This window comes from Spea bombifrons, chromosome 8, assembly GCF_027358695.1.
Source record: "Spea bombifrons isolate aSpeBom1 chromosome 8, aSpeBom1.2.pri, whole genome shotgun sequence".
Taxonomy (NCBI): domain Eukaryota; kingdom Metazoa; phylum Chordata; class Amphibia; order Anura; family Pelobatidae; genus Spea; species Spea bombifrons.
Genome location: NC_071094.1, coordinates 46,349,587 through 46,364,673, shown reverse-complemented (window position 1 = coordinate 46,364,673; position 15,087 = coordinate 46,349,587). Strand labels below are relative to the sequence as shown.

Here is a 15,087-nt window from a genome sequence, read left to right as displayed (position 1 = left end):
ATGTAACGGTAGTTTACACGCGTGTGGGTCAGTCACGGCTGCAGATGTTGCTATGGAGCAGATACTCAGTGTAAGGTGAGAGTTTGTACCGTATATGATTACAGGGGCTCGGGTTTCTGCACTCACTGCCCCTCTTTGTTATTGTACATAATGTATGGCAGGAGCCACGGGGGCCAGCGAGAGCCGGCAGAGGACACGGAACACGCGGTACCCCCCCCCCCGAGACAGGTATTTCATGTCTCTATGCTGCATTATTATAAATGTATATGCATAACCCCTCCTATTACTCCGTATAACCCCTCCTATTACTCCGTATAACCCCTCCTATTACTCCGTATAACCCCTCCTATTATTCCGTATAACCCCTCCTATTACTCCATATAACCCCTCCTATTGCTCCGTATATCCCCTCCTATTGCTCCGTATATCCCCTCCTATTACTCCGTATATCCCCTCCTATAACCCCTCCTATTACTCCGTATAACCCCTCCCATTGCTTTCCCCGCCCTCACTGGGGTGTACGGGTGCTGAATTCTCCACTCAGGAGCATCAGTGGAGGGGCTGGAGCTGCGGGAGGAGGTGGGCTCTGGGTGGTGGGGAGTAGGGAGGGGACAGGAGGGGGAGGCTGTATGCGGATCCAGACAGGCACTGGAGAGGGAGAGTGGGAGAGAAGGAGGGAGGTGGAGAGAAGCTGGAGGTGCAACAGCTGTGGAGGAGAGAGAGCAGGGGGTGGGAGCCGAGTCACTGATTCTCCCAGAGACCCCCAGCACAAGACAGCCGAGGGACCCCCTGACTGAGCGGCGTGACAGACAGACATGCAGTGGATGGTGTGATGCTGGGGGCAGCCGGATCCCTGGGAGAGAGAAGACAGAGCAGGTGAGAGGCGTCTGTCACACGGTCCCCACCCTCCCCGCTCACACATCTGTCTGTCTGTCCATCAGTCTCTTCACTCGCCATCCCTTTTACCCCCTATCCCTGGCTGTCCCGCCATATCCCCCTCTCTCACCGCAGCTGGTACCCGGTCTCCCCCTCTCCCTGATCATTAGCCAGTGTCCCCTCTTTCTCCACGGCCGGTGCCCGGAGCCCCCCTCCATGGCCGGTGCCCGGAGCCCCCCCTCCATGGCTGGTGCCCGGAGTCCCCCCTCCATGGCCGGTGCCCGGAGTATCTCTCTCCATTTATTCATTCACGCTCATTACAATAGGCGCAGTCTCTCTGCTTCTCATTCACTGCTTCGCATCTGTCCCTTTTATTCACTTTGAATCCTCCGCCCTCCGTCTAAATTGTTATAATTACCACCTCTCCTGGGCTGCCTCATTCATACGCAAACAACACATTGTCTCCTAATTACATAATTGCTCAATGCACGGCGACTGTGTCCCACTGACACACACATGACATTCTCCTGGTGTGATACACGGGAACACAAATTACACAAGTGCACCCGTCCCATCGGTGCAACGTGTCGCTCCGTGCAAAACACCGGACTCCATCCCTGCATCTTAACATCGCCTCCTGTCTGCCTCTCGCCTTGTATCATTCTCTGTAACTCTCATCACTCTGCCATTCTCATCACTATGCCTCTGAACACACTCTCATCACTCTGCATTCACTCTCATCACTCTGCATTCACTCTCATCACTCTGCATCCACTCTCATCACTCTGCCATTCTCATCACTCTGCATTCACTCTCATCACTCTGCATTCACTCTCATCACTCGACCCCTGCATTCACTCTCATCACTCTGCATTCACTCTCATCACTCTGCATTCACTCTCATCACTCTGCATTCAATCTCATCACTCGACCCCTGCATTCACTCTCATCACTCTGCATCCACTCCCACCACTGGCCCGTCCTCTCTCCTATTTACCATTCTGTGTATTTCCCTGGGGGCTCATGCTGTCACCTCTCTCCCTCCAGTCCCCTCTCCGTCTCTCTCCTTCCTGTCTATTCTCCATCTCTCTCCCTCCTGTCTATTCTCCATTTCTCTCCCTCCTGTCTATTCTCCATCTCTCTCCAATCCAATTTCTTTTCCTCTTCCTCTCACCCCTCATTCCCCCCTCTTTTCCTCCATCTCTCTCCCTCCAATCTCCTTTCCCTCTCCCCACCATCATCATCTTCTCAGCTAATGTCTCACAAACTAGATTTATCTCTGGAGATTATTCCTTAGGAACCATTTCTGCTCCTTTCCTTCCCGTGGCCGGGGTATTAGTAGCCACCTCTGGGGTGAATTCCTGCCCCAGGCACGAGCTTCACGGTCTGCCTCCTTAATTAACGCAGATAATCCTCTCCCCACCATCCCTCTCTCCTTATTTCATTTCCGCGATCCAGGCCACTGGTGGACGAAGCTGCTGTTCCTTGGACGGAATGATGTCCCTGGAGGGGTGTTTAATACGGTTTAGAGATTTGCCCCCACAGATTTTCTGTCCCCAGTAAGGGTTAATTGGTTCTTTTATCCTTTAACCAGTTGACACAAGGCATGTTAGCTCTGCAGAGAAGGTATTTACTGCAGAGGATTATAAACATGAAATACACGCAGTGGCAGATTATAACCCCCCAAATCTGGGTAATGAGGCAGTGGGCCCCCTGTATAATGTATAGATAAATCAGTGACCGGATCCCTGTATAATGTATAGATAAATCAGTGAGCCGGCCCCCTGTATAATGTATAGATAAATCAGTGACCGGCCCCCTGTATAATGTATAGATAAATCAGTGACCGGATCCCTGTATAATGTATAGATAAATCAGTGAGCCGGCCCCCTGTATAATGTATAGATAAATCAGTGACCGGCCCCCTGTATAATGTATAGATAAATCAGTGACCGGCCCCTGTATAATGTATAGATAAATCAGTGACCGGCCCCCTGTATAATGTATAGATAAATCAGTGACCGGCCCCTGTATAATGTATAATTATATCAGTGACCGGCCCCCTGTATAATGTATAGATAAATCAGTGACCCGGCCCCTGTATAATGTATAGATAAATCAGTGACCGGCCCTGTATAATGTATAGATAAATCAGTGACCGGCCCCCTGTATAATGTATAGATAAATCAGTGACCGACCCCTGTATAATGTATAGATAAACCAGCGACCGGCCCCTGTATAATGTATAGATAAATCAGTGACCGGCCCCTGTATAATGTATAGATAAATCAGTGAGCCAGCCCCCTGTATAATGTATAGATAAATGAGCGACCGGCCCCCTGTATAATGTATAGATAAATCAGTGACCGGCCCCCTGTATGATGTATTGATAAATCAGTGACCGGCCCTGTATAATGTATAGATAAATCAGTGACCGGCCCCCTGTATAATGTATAGATAAATCAGTGTCCGGCCCCTGTATAATGTATAGATAAATCAGTGACCGGCCCCCTGTATAATGTATAGATAAATCAGTGTCCGGCCCCTGTATAATGTATAGATAAATCAGTAACCGGCCCCCTGTATAATGTATAGATAAATCAGTGACCGGCCCCCTGTATAATGTATAGATAAATCAGTGACCGGCCCCCTGTATAATGTATAGATAAATCAGTGACCGGCCCCCTGTATAATGTATAGATAAATTAGTGACCGGCCCCTGTATAATGTAAAGATAAATCAGTGTCCGGCCCCTGTATAATGTATAGATAAATCAGTGAGCCGGCCCCCTGTATAATGTATAGATAAATTAGTGACTCGCCCCTGTATAATGTATAGATAAATCAGTGAGCGGCCCCTGTATAATGTATAGTTATATCAGTGAGCGGCCCCTGTATAATGTATAGATAAATCAGCGAGCCGGCCCTGTATAATGTATAGTTATATCAGTGACCGGCCCCTGTATAATGTATAGCTAAATCAGTGACCGGCCCCCTGTATAATGTATAGATAAATCAGTGACCGGCCCCTGTATAATGTGTAGATAAATCAGTGACCGGCCCCTGTATAATGTATAGATAAATCAGTGTCCGGCCCCTGTATAATGTATAGATAAATCAGTGACCGGCCCCCTGTATAATGTATAGATAAATCAGTGTCCGGCCCCTGTATAATGTATAGATAAATCAGTGAGCCGGCCCCCTGTATAATGTATAGATAAATCAGTGACCGGCCCCTGTATAATGTATAGATAAATCAGTGTCCGGCCCCTGTATAATGTATACATCCCATAGGGGGCACTAATTAGAATTCCTGGTGTTGGAGAACACGGAGCAGATGGCGGCCGCCGGTTCTAGGTGCCGTTCTGGCTCGGTTTGGTTCTGTCTGATTCGCCGCGTTGTAAGATTCACGCGAAGCGGTCACCAAGACAACCGCATCTCCAAAAATAACCCCGAACTGCGCAACAAGCCTGCAAACTCCTGCAGTTACCACGCGGCTGCGGGGTGGGGGGTAAAGAGGTGGCGGGGTCCCCTCGGCGGGGCAATAACGAAGGTTTCAATAACATCCATCGCCTCAAAGTCCGGGGAAGGAGAGCAGAGCATGCAGGGGACAAATGGCTTGACCTCCCAGCAGGGGTGGTATACTAAGTCACGTAGCCATTTGCACACCGGCCCCTAGTGGATAGACCCAAATACCCCATCACTGCTACACAACCAGGGCGTAATCGGGGAGGAAGCGTAAGGCAAATACAGATTCCGTAAACATGCCAATCTGCCTCGGCTTCCGGAAAGCTGCTGGGTTTAAGATTAACCTCTCGGTGCCCTCCGCTGGGAAGTGGTTCCATGCACCCACTGCCAGTTTCCCACGCCCTACCCCAGATTAGCAAGTGATACGCGGCTCTGCACCTCCACTCGGCCCGTGGGTGATTCCTTTGATGTATCGAGACGGGTCTTTCATCTTCGCGTCTCTCTCCTTCCCGCGGAGAACATGCGCAGAGGTCCTTAAAGTCTTATCTCTGCTCTACTTTCCCCCCGCCCAGCGTTTCGTGGCCCCGGGGGCCATTTTACTGTCTGGGGCCCCTATTATTATTGCATCAGTTTCTTCTCGCCTTCCTTCTGAAGTAGATACATGGATAGCGACGGCAGCAGAGCCCCCCCCCCCGGGATTTACACGTTTTAATCCTTTTTCACTTCTTTCAGAGAGCTTCATGCGCGTCCCGAGCTCTCCCACAATCCTCAGCCGGAATGAGCCGGATAACCTCGGATAACCCGTTAGCGCCGTGACACTGCCGTGGATCGGCAGCTCCGAGTGGGGACTGAAGTCCCAGCATTTCCCCCAAATCTGATGCTGCCCCCGAGACCCCCCCTTCCAAAGACTGATGGGCAAAGTGGCACCCTATTAATCCCAGCATGCTCAGCCAGCCATGTGAACGGCTATGGGTCTTGGGCTCTTGCGGTTCTCCAGCACCAGATATTTAAGGGGAGTTGGGGGCATCTGTAACATTGTGACCCTTCTGAACCTGCAATGAGCTCCTGTGAAGGCCCGTTTCCCCCGGCGACGTCATCCTCCCGCCGGGGTCCACCGGCGCTGGGTGATGGACTCCCATGGGTGGCCGCAGTTTAACGGCATGTAACGTGCTCGCGCTGCACCTGGCTCCACATTCCTGCGCATGTCTCGCTGCTATAGAGAGTGGAGAGGCTGCTTCAGAGCGCTCCCAGGGGCTCGAGGAGTATAAATAGGGCAGACGTTAAGTCTGTCCCGGGGGGCCACGTCAGACGCTGCGTTACCCTGCGAAGGGGAGCGAGCGGCCGATACAAACAATGAGTCAAAAACAAACAACAAGAGCCGGGATTTAGGGACATTCCGCCCATCTTAAGGACGGCGCGGCGTTCACCACCGGAGGGATCGCGCAAGAGGGCATCGCTCACCCCCATGGCCTTCAAATAGTTAAACCGAAAGACTCGGTACTAATCCATTAATCAAAGGTCCAACTAGTCACTTGGGGGAGAGGAACGTTGGAGTTATTGATCCGACGAGACCGTTTGCCTGCCGCTCACCGCCTGTCTTCTCTTTTCACCGCAGGTATCCTTAACTCCGCGTCGCCCGCAGCGGATCACCCGCAGCCAGCATGGCGTGTCTCGTAAAAATCGCTGTCCTCGTGGCTGTGGTGGCTTCTGTGTCCTCGGAGGAGATGGAAAACGTGACGTGCGGAACTCCTCAGAAGACCAAGTGCGAGCCGGGGATCTTGCTCCCAGTCTGGCTTCCGCACAACCCATCGTCAGGAGACAAGGTGGCCCGGGCCGTGGTGTACTTCGTGGCGATGCTCTACCTCTTTCTGGGAGTGTCCATCATTGCCGACCGCTTCATGGCATCGATCGAGGTCATCACGTCGCAGGAGAAAGAGATCACGCTCACCAAACCCAACGGGGAAACCAGCGTTGCCACCGTGCGCATATGGAATGAGACGGTCTCCAACCTCACCTTGATGGCCCTCGGCTCTTCTGCTCCGGAGATCCTCCTCTCGGTCATCGAGGTTTGCGGCCACAATTTCCAAGCCGGGGATCTGGGGCCAGGAACCATCGTGGGTTCGGCAGCGTTCAATATGTTTGTGATCATCGGAATATGTGTGTACGTCATACCGAACGGCGAATCGAGGAAGATCAAGCATCCACGCGTGTTTTTCGTCACAGCTACGTGGAGCATCTTTGCCTACATCTGGCTTTACCTGATTCTCGCCGTTATCTCCCCGAATCGCGTACAGGTCTGGGAAGCGCTGGTCACCCTCCTCTTTTTTCCAGCATGCGTCCTCTTCGCTTGGATCGCGGACAAGCGTCTTCTCTTCTACAAGTACGTCTACAAGAGGTACCGAGCGGACAAGCGAAGAGGCATCATCATCGAGACGGAGGGCGAGTTCCCCAAGAGCATAGAGATGGACGGTAAGCTGGGGGCAGCCGCCGGCGTGCCGGGAGAAACCAAGGACGTCGTGGTGCAGGACATCGCTGCGGCGGCCGCTGAAGCCAAGGAGCTGGACGAGAGTCGCAAGGAGGTCATCCGCATCCTCAAGGAGCTGAAGCAGAAGTATCCAGAGCGGGAGCTCGACCAGCTCGTAGACATGGCCAATTACTACGCTCTGCTGCACCAGCAAAAGAGTAGAGCTTTCTACCGGATCCAGGCCACGCGCATGATGATCGGAGCCGGGAACGTACTGAAGAAGCACGCGGCCGACCACAGCAAAAAGCCGGCCAACCTCCAAGAAGTGACGGCCGACTCCGAGGAGGAGAACACCAGCAAGATCTTTTTCCAGCCCTGCAACTACCAGTGTCTGGAGAACTGCGGCTTAGTGACGCTGTACGTCGCGTGTCAAGGAGGAGACGGCGGGAGCACCTTTTACGTGGACTACAAAACCGAAGACGGCTCGGCCAACGCCGGCTCCGACTACGAGTACAGCGAGGGGACCCTCATTTTCAAACCGGGGGAGACGCAGAAGGAGCTGAAGATCGGGATCATCGACGACGACATCTTTGAGGAAGACGAGCATTTCTTTGTGCGACTGATGAACCTGAGGGTGGGAGATGCCGAAGGGATGTTCGAGCCCGACGGGGACGGTCGCCCCAAGGCCCGCCTGGTGTCTCCGCTCATCGCTACCGTCACCATCCTGGACGACGACCACGCCGGGATATTCACATTCGAGGAGAAGCTGGTCCACATTAGTGAAAGCGTGGGCGTCCTGGAGGTGCGAGTGGTGAGGAACTCGGGGGCCCGAGGAACTGTGGTCATTCCGTACAGGACAATAGAGGGGACCGCCAGAGGAGGAGGAGTGGACTTCGAAGACGCTTATGGCGAACTGGAGTTCCTGAACGACGAGACGGTGTAAGTACAGAAAATTACCCGTGTGTTTATTTAATACCCCCTGTCAATCACCCACTGGGTCTGAAAACACACCATCTGATTTACATTGGGACCCATAGGCTGGTGGGCCGCGCGGGGTGGGCGAGAGAGCTATGAGGGTCAAAACACTCTACGGGAATTTTACCAAAAATACATAAAATGAGGCTGCTGGGGGGGGAGCGGCGGGGGAGGGGTATTAATGTGGGAATCCGATGCTCGGCGTCCCCGGGGAAAAGCTGTTGTGTTTCTGGAAGAGTTCATTACCCACAAATCCTATTTCACTCGGAAACGGTCAATATTTAGCTCCTCGGGAGCGATGCCAACAGATCCACGTTTCCCCGCACCAATCCCGCGGGCGCGTCCATTAACCCTTCCCGGAACGCCACAAGAAACCACAGCACGGGGCGAACTGCTGCCTCAGAAACGCCACGGGACGCGGGCTCGCCGTCTCACCGCAGAGCGGTCTCGCTCCATGCATGGAGAACGGTCACATTCACTGCCGAGCAGTCTAATTACCGGGGGGCGTCACGTGTATAGAGATCAGCAGGGAGACGGCTGATGTATTGGGGGACAGTTTGATCTATTGGGGGGCAGTCTGGTGTATTGGGGGACAGTTTGATCTATTGGGGGGCAGTCTGGTGTATTGGGGGACAGTTTGATCTATTGGGGGGCAGTCTGGTGTATTGGGGGGCAGTCTGGTGTATTGGGGACAGTTTGATCTATTGGGGGGCAGTCTGGTGTATTGGAGAACAGTTTGATCTATTGGGGGGCAGTCTGGTGTATTGGGGGGCAGTCTGGTGTATTGGGGGACAGTTTGATCTATTGGGGGCAGTCTGGTGTATTGGGGGACAATTTGATCTATTGGGGGGCAGTCTGGTGTATTGGGTGGGTATAATGTGGTCCATTAGGAGGAGTTGTGTGATCTACTAGGGGCAGCCGGATCCCTTCAGGCTGGGGCAGTTTGATCTATTGGGGGGCAGTTTGATCTATTGGGGGCAGTTTGATCTATATATATATATATATATATATATATATATATATGCAGCAATTTGAAGACTAATCTGCATTACTTTTAACCCTTTCTTTTCTTGCATCTTAAGGAAGGACAGGGCAGCAGATTTCTATGCGTTTCGGTCACGCAGGCTGCCGTGATAGAGGTCTCGGCGTGTCCGTTGTGGAGTTTCGCCGTCTATTCCCCCCGTGTGGACGTCTGGTGTGTCTGAGTGACTCTACAGACGTCCGGTAACGAGGAAGCTGCAGCTTCTCCAACAACGGGGAAAAGTGAAATCCGATCCCTGCTCGGTGCATCCAGGAGGAAACCTAATATGGCTGCCTGTTACCATAGTAACACGTTTAAAACGTGCCAGCAATACCTGATCTGCGTTAAACACCCCATCTAATACAGAAATACCCCATCTAATACAGAGATCCCCATCTAATACAGAGATCCCCATCTAATACAGAGATCCCCATCTAATACAGAAATACCCCATCTAATACAGAGATCCCCCATCTAATACAGATACTCCGTCTAATACAGAGATCCCCATCTAATACAGAAATACCCCATCTAATACAGAGATCCCCCATCTAATACAGAAATACCCCATCTAATACAGAGATCCCCATCTAATACAGATACTCCGTCTAATACAGAGATCCCCCATCTAATACAGAGATCCCCCATCTAATACAGATACTCCGTCTAATACAGAGATCCCCCATCTAATACAGAGATCCCCCATCTAATACAGATACTCCGTCTAATACAGAGATCCCCATCTAATACAGAAATACCCCATCTAATACAGAGATCCCCCATCTAATAGAGAAATACCCCATCTTTCCAGAGATCCCCCGTCTAATACAGAGATACCCCATCTAATACAGAGATAACTTGTCTGATACAGAAACCCCTCTTACTACAGAGATACCTTTTCCAATTCCGACACCCCTCCTAATAGACAGACAGCAGGGGTAAAGCCCCTCACACCCACCCCAGTGGATTTATTCCAGTCTCTTCCACGCACGTCCCTTTATAATAAGCAGCAGCGTGAATGGGCTGAGCGCGGCGGGTTTGCGGTGACGTATCATTACGCGCTGTCAGCTATTTTAATCAACGTGACTCACCCCTTCCTGACGCGGAGGTCTCTGCGCTGCCGGTGGTCTTTTACAGCGATACTGAGTATCAGGGGCAGGAGCCGCTGGACCCCGACTAAACATATCTAATATATTCGATAGACTCCGTGTCCCAAATCTCCTTCATTGATGCTGTCTGTCGCCCCGCAGTGGGAGGGGCAGTCTGCGTGCCCCATTGATGCTGTCTGTCGCCCCGCAGTGGGAGGGGCAGTCTCTGGCGCTCTGGCTGCTGCGGTGCAGGACAGAGACGCTCTCTGATGTAATTACCAACGGACGGCGTACATCCAGTCTCTCTACCTTCAAGAAACAAGACTGAAGATGGAACTAAACCTTTAAACTTCTGAGTTCCAACGGCGTGAAACATTTTGCACGGAAACATTGCCTTCCATGCCAGCACACAAAGGGTTAAGAGACCCAGATTTGGGAAAAGAAAACCAAATGGGCGCCACCAAATCCTTCACCAAGCGGCGATTTCATGTTACGGCAGAATATTTTAATAATCCTGTAAATCACTATCTACTAAAACTGTTGTTTTGGGAAACAGATCGCTTTTTTTTTTTTTAAATGCCGCAGATTGATAATTTTCAGTGTTCTGCAGTAAATGCCGTGACGCTTCCTCCTCTCCCGATACGAAGCGATGCTATTATCTATCAATACAGCGAGAACCTTAACATCGTGCAGCGCCGCAGAATGGAACGGCGCTATAGAAATCAATACTAACAAATCATTGCTTGCACTGCGATATAACATTACAAAGCATTTACGAAAAACACATAAATTCAGCTAACAGAGAATGTGCTGAAAATGGAGCTTCCCAAAGCTTTCTTATTCAAATCGGATATGAATCTTCCGTGAAGATTTTTATTTGATTCGCTTCATGGCTTTGTGAGTCTCATCAGCTGCTCACTGCTCGGGAATGACAATGCGCGATAATCTCTAACCAATCCCCTTATATAATGTATATTCCTCATATTATATACTCTCCCCCCGTATAACTAATCCGGTCCTTATAACCCGTTATCTCCCTGTATATTCCTCATATTATATACTCTCCCCCCGTATAACTGATCCCGTCCTTATAACCCGTTATATCCTGTATATTCCTCATATTATATATTATATACTCTCCGGCCGTATAACTAATCCCGTCCTTATAACCCGTTATATCCTGTATATTCCTCATATTATATATTATATACTCTCCGGCCGTATAACTAATCCCGTCCTTATAACCCGTTACATCCTGTATATTCCTCATATTATATATTATACACTCTACGGCCCGTATAACTAATCCCGTCCTTATAACCCGTTATATCCTATATATTCCTCATATTATATATTATATACTCTCCCCCCGTATAACTAATCCGGTCCTTATAACCCGTTATCTCCCTGTATATTCCTCATATTATATACTCTCCCCCCGTATAACTGATCCCGTCCTTATAACCCGTTATATCCTGTATATTCCTCATATTATATATTATATACTCTCCGGCCGTATAACTAATCCCGTCCTTATAACCCGTTATATCCTGTATATTCCTCATATTATATATTATATACTCTCCGGCCGTATAACTAATCCCGTCCTTATAACCCGTTATATCCTGTATATTCCTCATATTATATATTATATACTCTCCCCCCGTATAACTAATCCCGTCCTAATAACCCGTTATATCCTGTATATTCCTCATATTATATATTATATACTCTCCCCCCGTATAACTAATCCCGTCCTTATAACCCGTTATATCCAGTATATTCCTCATATTATATATTATATACTCTCCGGCCGTATAACTAATCCCGTCCTTATAACCCGTTATATCCTGTATATTCCTCATATTATATATTATATACTCTCCCCCCGTATAACTAATCCCGTCCTTATATCCTGTATATTCCTCATATTATATATTATATACTCTCCGGCCGTATAACTAATCCCGTCCTTATAACCCGTTATATCCTGTATATTCCTCATATTATATATTATATACTCTCCCCCGTATAACTAATCCCGTCCTTATAACCCGTTATATCCTGTATATTCCTCATATTATATATTATATACTCTCCGGCCGTATAACTAATCCCGTCCTTATAACCCGTTATATCCTGTATAGTCCTCATATTATATATTATATACTCTCCCCCGTATAACTAATCCCGTCCTTATAACCCGTTATATCCTGTATATTCCTCATATTATATATTATATACTCTCCGGCCGTATAACTAATCCCGTCCTTATAACCCGTTATATCCTGTATATTCCTCATATTATATATTATATACTCTCCCCCGTATAACTAATCCCGTCCTTATAACCCGTTATATCCCTGTATATTCCTCATATTATATATTATATACTCTCCGGCCGTATAACTAATCCCGTCCTTATAACCCGTTATATCCTGTATATTCCTCATATTATATATTATATACTCTCCCCCGTATAACTAATCCCGTACTTATAACCCGTTATATCGCTGTATATTCCTCATATTATATATTATATACTCTCCCCCCGTATAACTAATCCCGTCCTTATAACCCGTTATATCCTGTATATTCCTCATATTATATATTATATACTCTCCGGCCCGTATAACTAATCCCGTCCTTATAACCCGTTATATCCTGTATATTCCTCATATTATATATTATATACTCTCCGGCCGTATAACTAATCCCGTCCTTATAACCCGTTATATCCCTGTATATTCCTCATATTATATATTATATACTCCCCCCCGTATAACTAACCCCGTCCTTATAACCCGTTATATCCCTGTATATTCCTCATATTATATATTATATACTCTCCGGCCGTATAACTAATCCCATCCTTATAACCCGTTATATCCTGTATATTCCTCATATTATATATTATATACTATCCGGCCGTATAACTAATCCCGTCCTTATAACCCGTTATATCCCTGTATATTCCTCATATTATATATTATATACTCCCCCCCGTATAACTAACCCCGTCCTTATAACCTGTTATATCCTGTATATTCCTCATATTATATACTCTCCGGCCGTATAACTAATCCCGTCCTTATAACCCGTTATATCCCTGTATATTCCTCATATTATATATTATATACTCCCCCCCGTATAACTAACCCCGTCCTTATAACCCGTTATATCCTGTATATTCCTCATATTATATACTCTCCCCCCGTATAACTAATCCCGTTCTTATAACCCGTTATATCCTGTATATTCCTCATATTATATACTCTCCCCCCGTATAACTGATCCCGTTCTTATAACCCGTTATATCCTGTATATCCCTCATATTATATATTATATACTCTCCCCCCGTATAACTAATCCCGTCCTTATAACCCGTTATATCCTGTATATTCCTCATATTATATATTATATACTCTCCCCCCCGTATAACTAATCCCGTCCTTATAACCCGTTATATCCTGTATATTCCTCATATTATATATTATATACTCTCCGGCCGTATAACTAATCCCGTCCTTATAACCCAATATATCCTGTATATTCCTCATATTATATATTATATACTCTCCCCCCCCCGTATAACTAACCCCGTCCTTATAACCCGTTATATCCCTGTATATTCCTCATATTATATATTATATACTCTCCCCCCCCGTATAACTAATCCCGTCCTTATAACCCGTTATATCCTGTATATTCCTCATATTATATATTATATACTCTCCGGCCGTATAACTGATCCCGTCCTTATAACCCGTTATATCCTGTATATTCCTCATATTATATATTATATACTCTCCCCCCGTATAACTAATCCCGTCCTCATAACCCGTTATATCCTGTATATTCCTCATATTATATGTTATATACTCTCCTCCCCGTATAACTAATCCCGTGCTTATAACCCGTTATATCCTGTATATTCCTCATATTATATATTATATACTCTCCCCCGTATAACTAATCCTGTCCTTATAACTCGTTATATCCCTGTATATTCCTCATATTATATATTATATACTATCCAGCCGTATAACTAATCCCGTCCTTATAACCCGTTATATCCCTGTATATTCCTCATATTATATATTATATACTCTACTGCCGTATAACTAATCCCGTCCTTATAACCCGTTATATCCTGTATATTCCTCATATTATATATTATATACTCTCCCCCCGTATAACTAATCCCGTCCTTATAACCCGTTATATCCTGTATATTCCTCATATTATATATTATATACTCTCCGGCCGTATAACTAATCCCGTCCTTATAACCCGTTATATCCTGTATATTCCTCATATTATATATTATATACTCTCCGGCCGTATAACTAATCCCGTCCTTATAACCCGTTATATCCTGTATATTCGTCATATTATATATTATATACTCTCCCCCCGTATAACTAATCCCGTCCTTATTACCCGTTATATCCCTGTATATTCCTCATATTATATATTATATACTCTCCCCCCGTATAACTAATCCCGTCCTTATAACCCGTTATATCCTGTATATTCCTCATATTATATATCATATACTCTCCGGCCGTATAACTAATACCGTCCTTATAACCCGTTATATCCTGTATATTCCTCATATTATATATTATATACTCTCCCCCCGTATAACTAATCCCGTCCTTATAACCCGTTATATCCCTGTATATTCCCCATATTATATATTATATACTCTCCCCCGTATAACTAATCCCGTCCTTATAACCCGTTATATCCTGTATATTCCCCATATTATATATTTTATACTCTCCCCCCGTATAACTAATCCCGTCCTTATAACCCGTTATATCCTGTATATTCCTTATATTATATACTCTCCGGCCGTATAACTAATCCCGTCCTTATAACCCAATATATCCTGTATATTCCTCATATTATATATTATATACTCTCCGGCCCGGATAACTAACCCCGTCCTTATAACCCGTTATATCCTGTATATTCCCCATATTATATATTTTATACTCTCCCCCCGTATAACTAATCCCGTCCTTATAACCCGTTATATCCTGTATATTCCTCATATTATATATTATATACTCTCCGGCCGTATAACTAATCCCGTCCTTATAACCCAATATATCCTGTATATTCCTCATATTATATATTATATACTCTCCGGCCCGGATAACTAACCCCGTCCTTATAACCCGTTAT

The 15,087-nt window shown here is 46.9% G+C and overlaps 1 protein-coding gene across 1 annotated transcript in view; it reads left to right on the top strand.

The window, feature by feature from the left end:
• Positions 1-726: 726 nt before the first annotated feature.
• The window catches only part of SLC8A2 (solute carrier family 8 member A2), a 32,369-nt gene continuing 18,008 nt past the window's right edge, over positions 727-15,087 (top strand). Inside the window, exons 1-2 of the mRNA XM_053473925.1 lie at positions 727-876; positions 5,959-7,746. Coding sequence (XP_053329900.1) covers positions 6,005-7,746 — 1,742 coding nt within the window. The 5' untranslated portion in view covers positions 727-876; positions 5,959-6,004. The remainder of the gene's footprint in view (positions 877-5,958; positions 7,747-15,087) is intronic.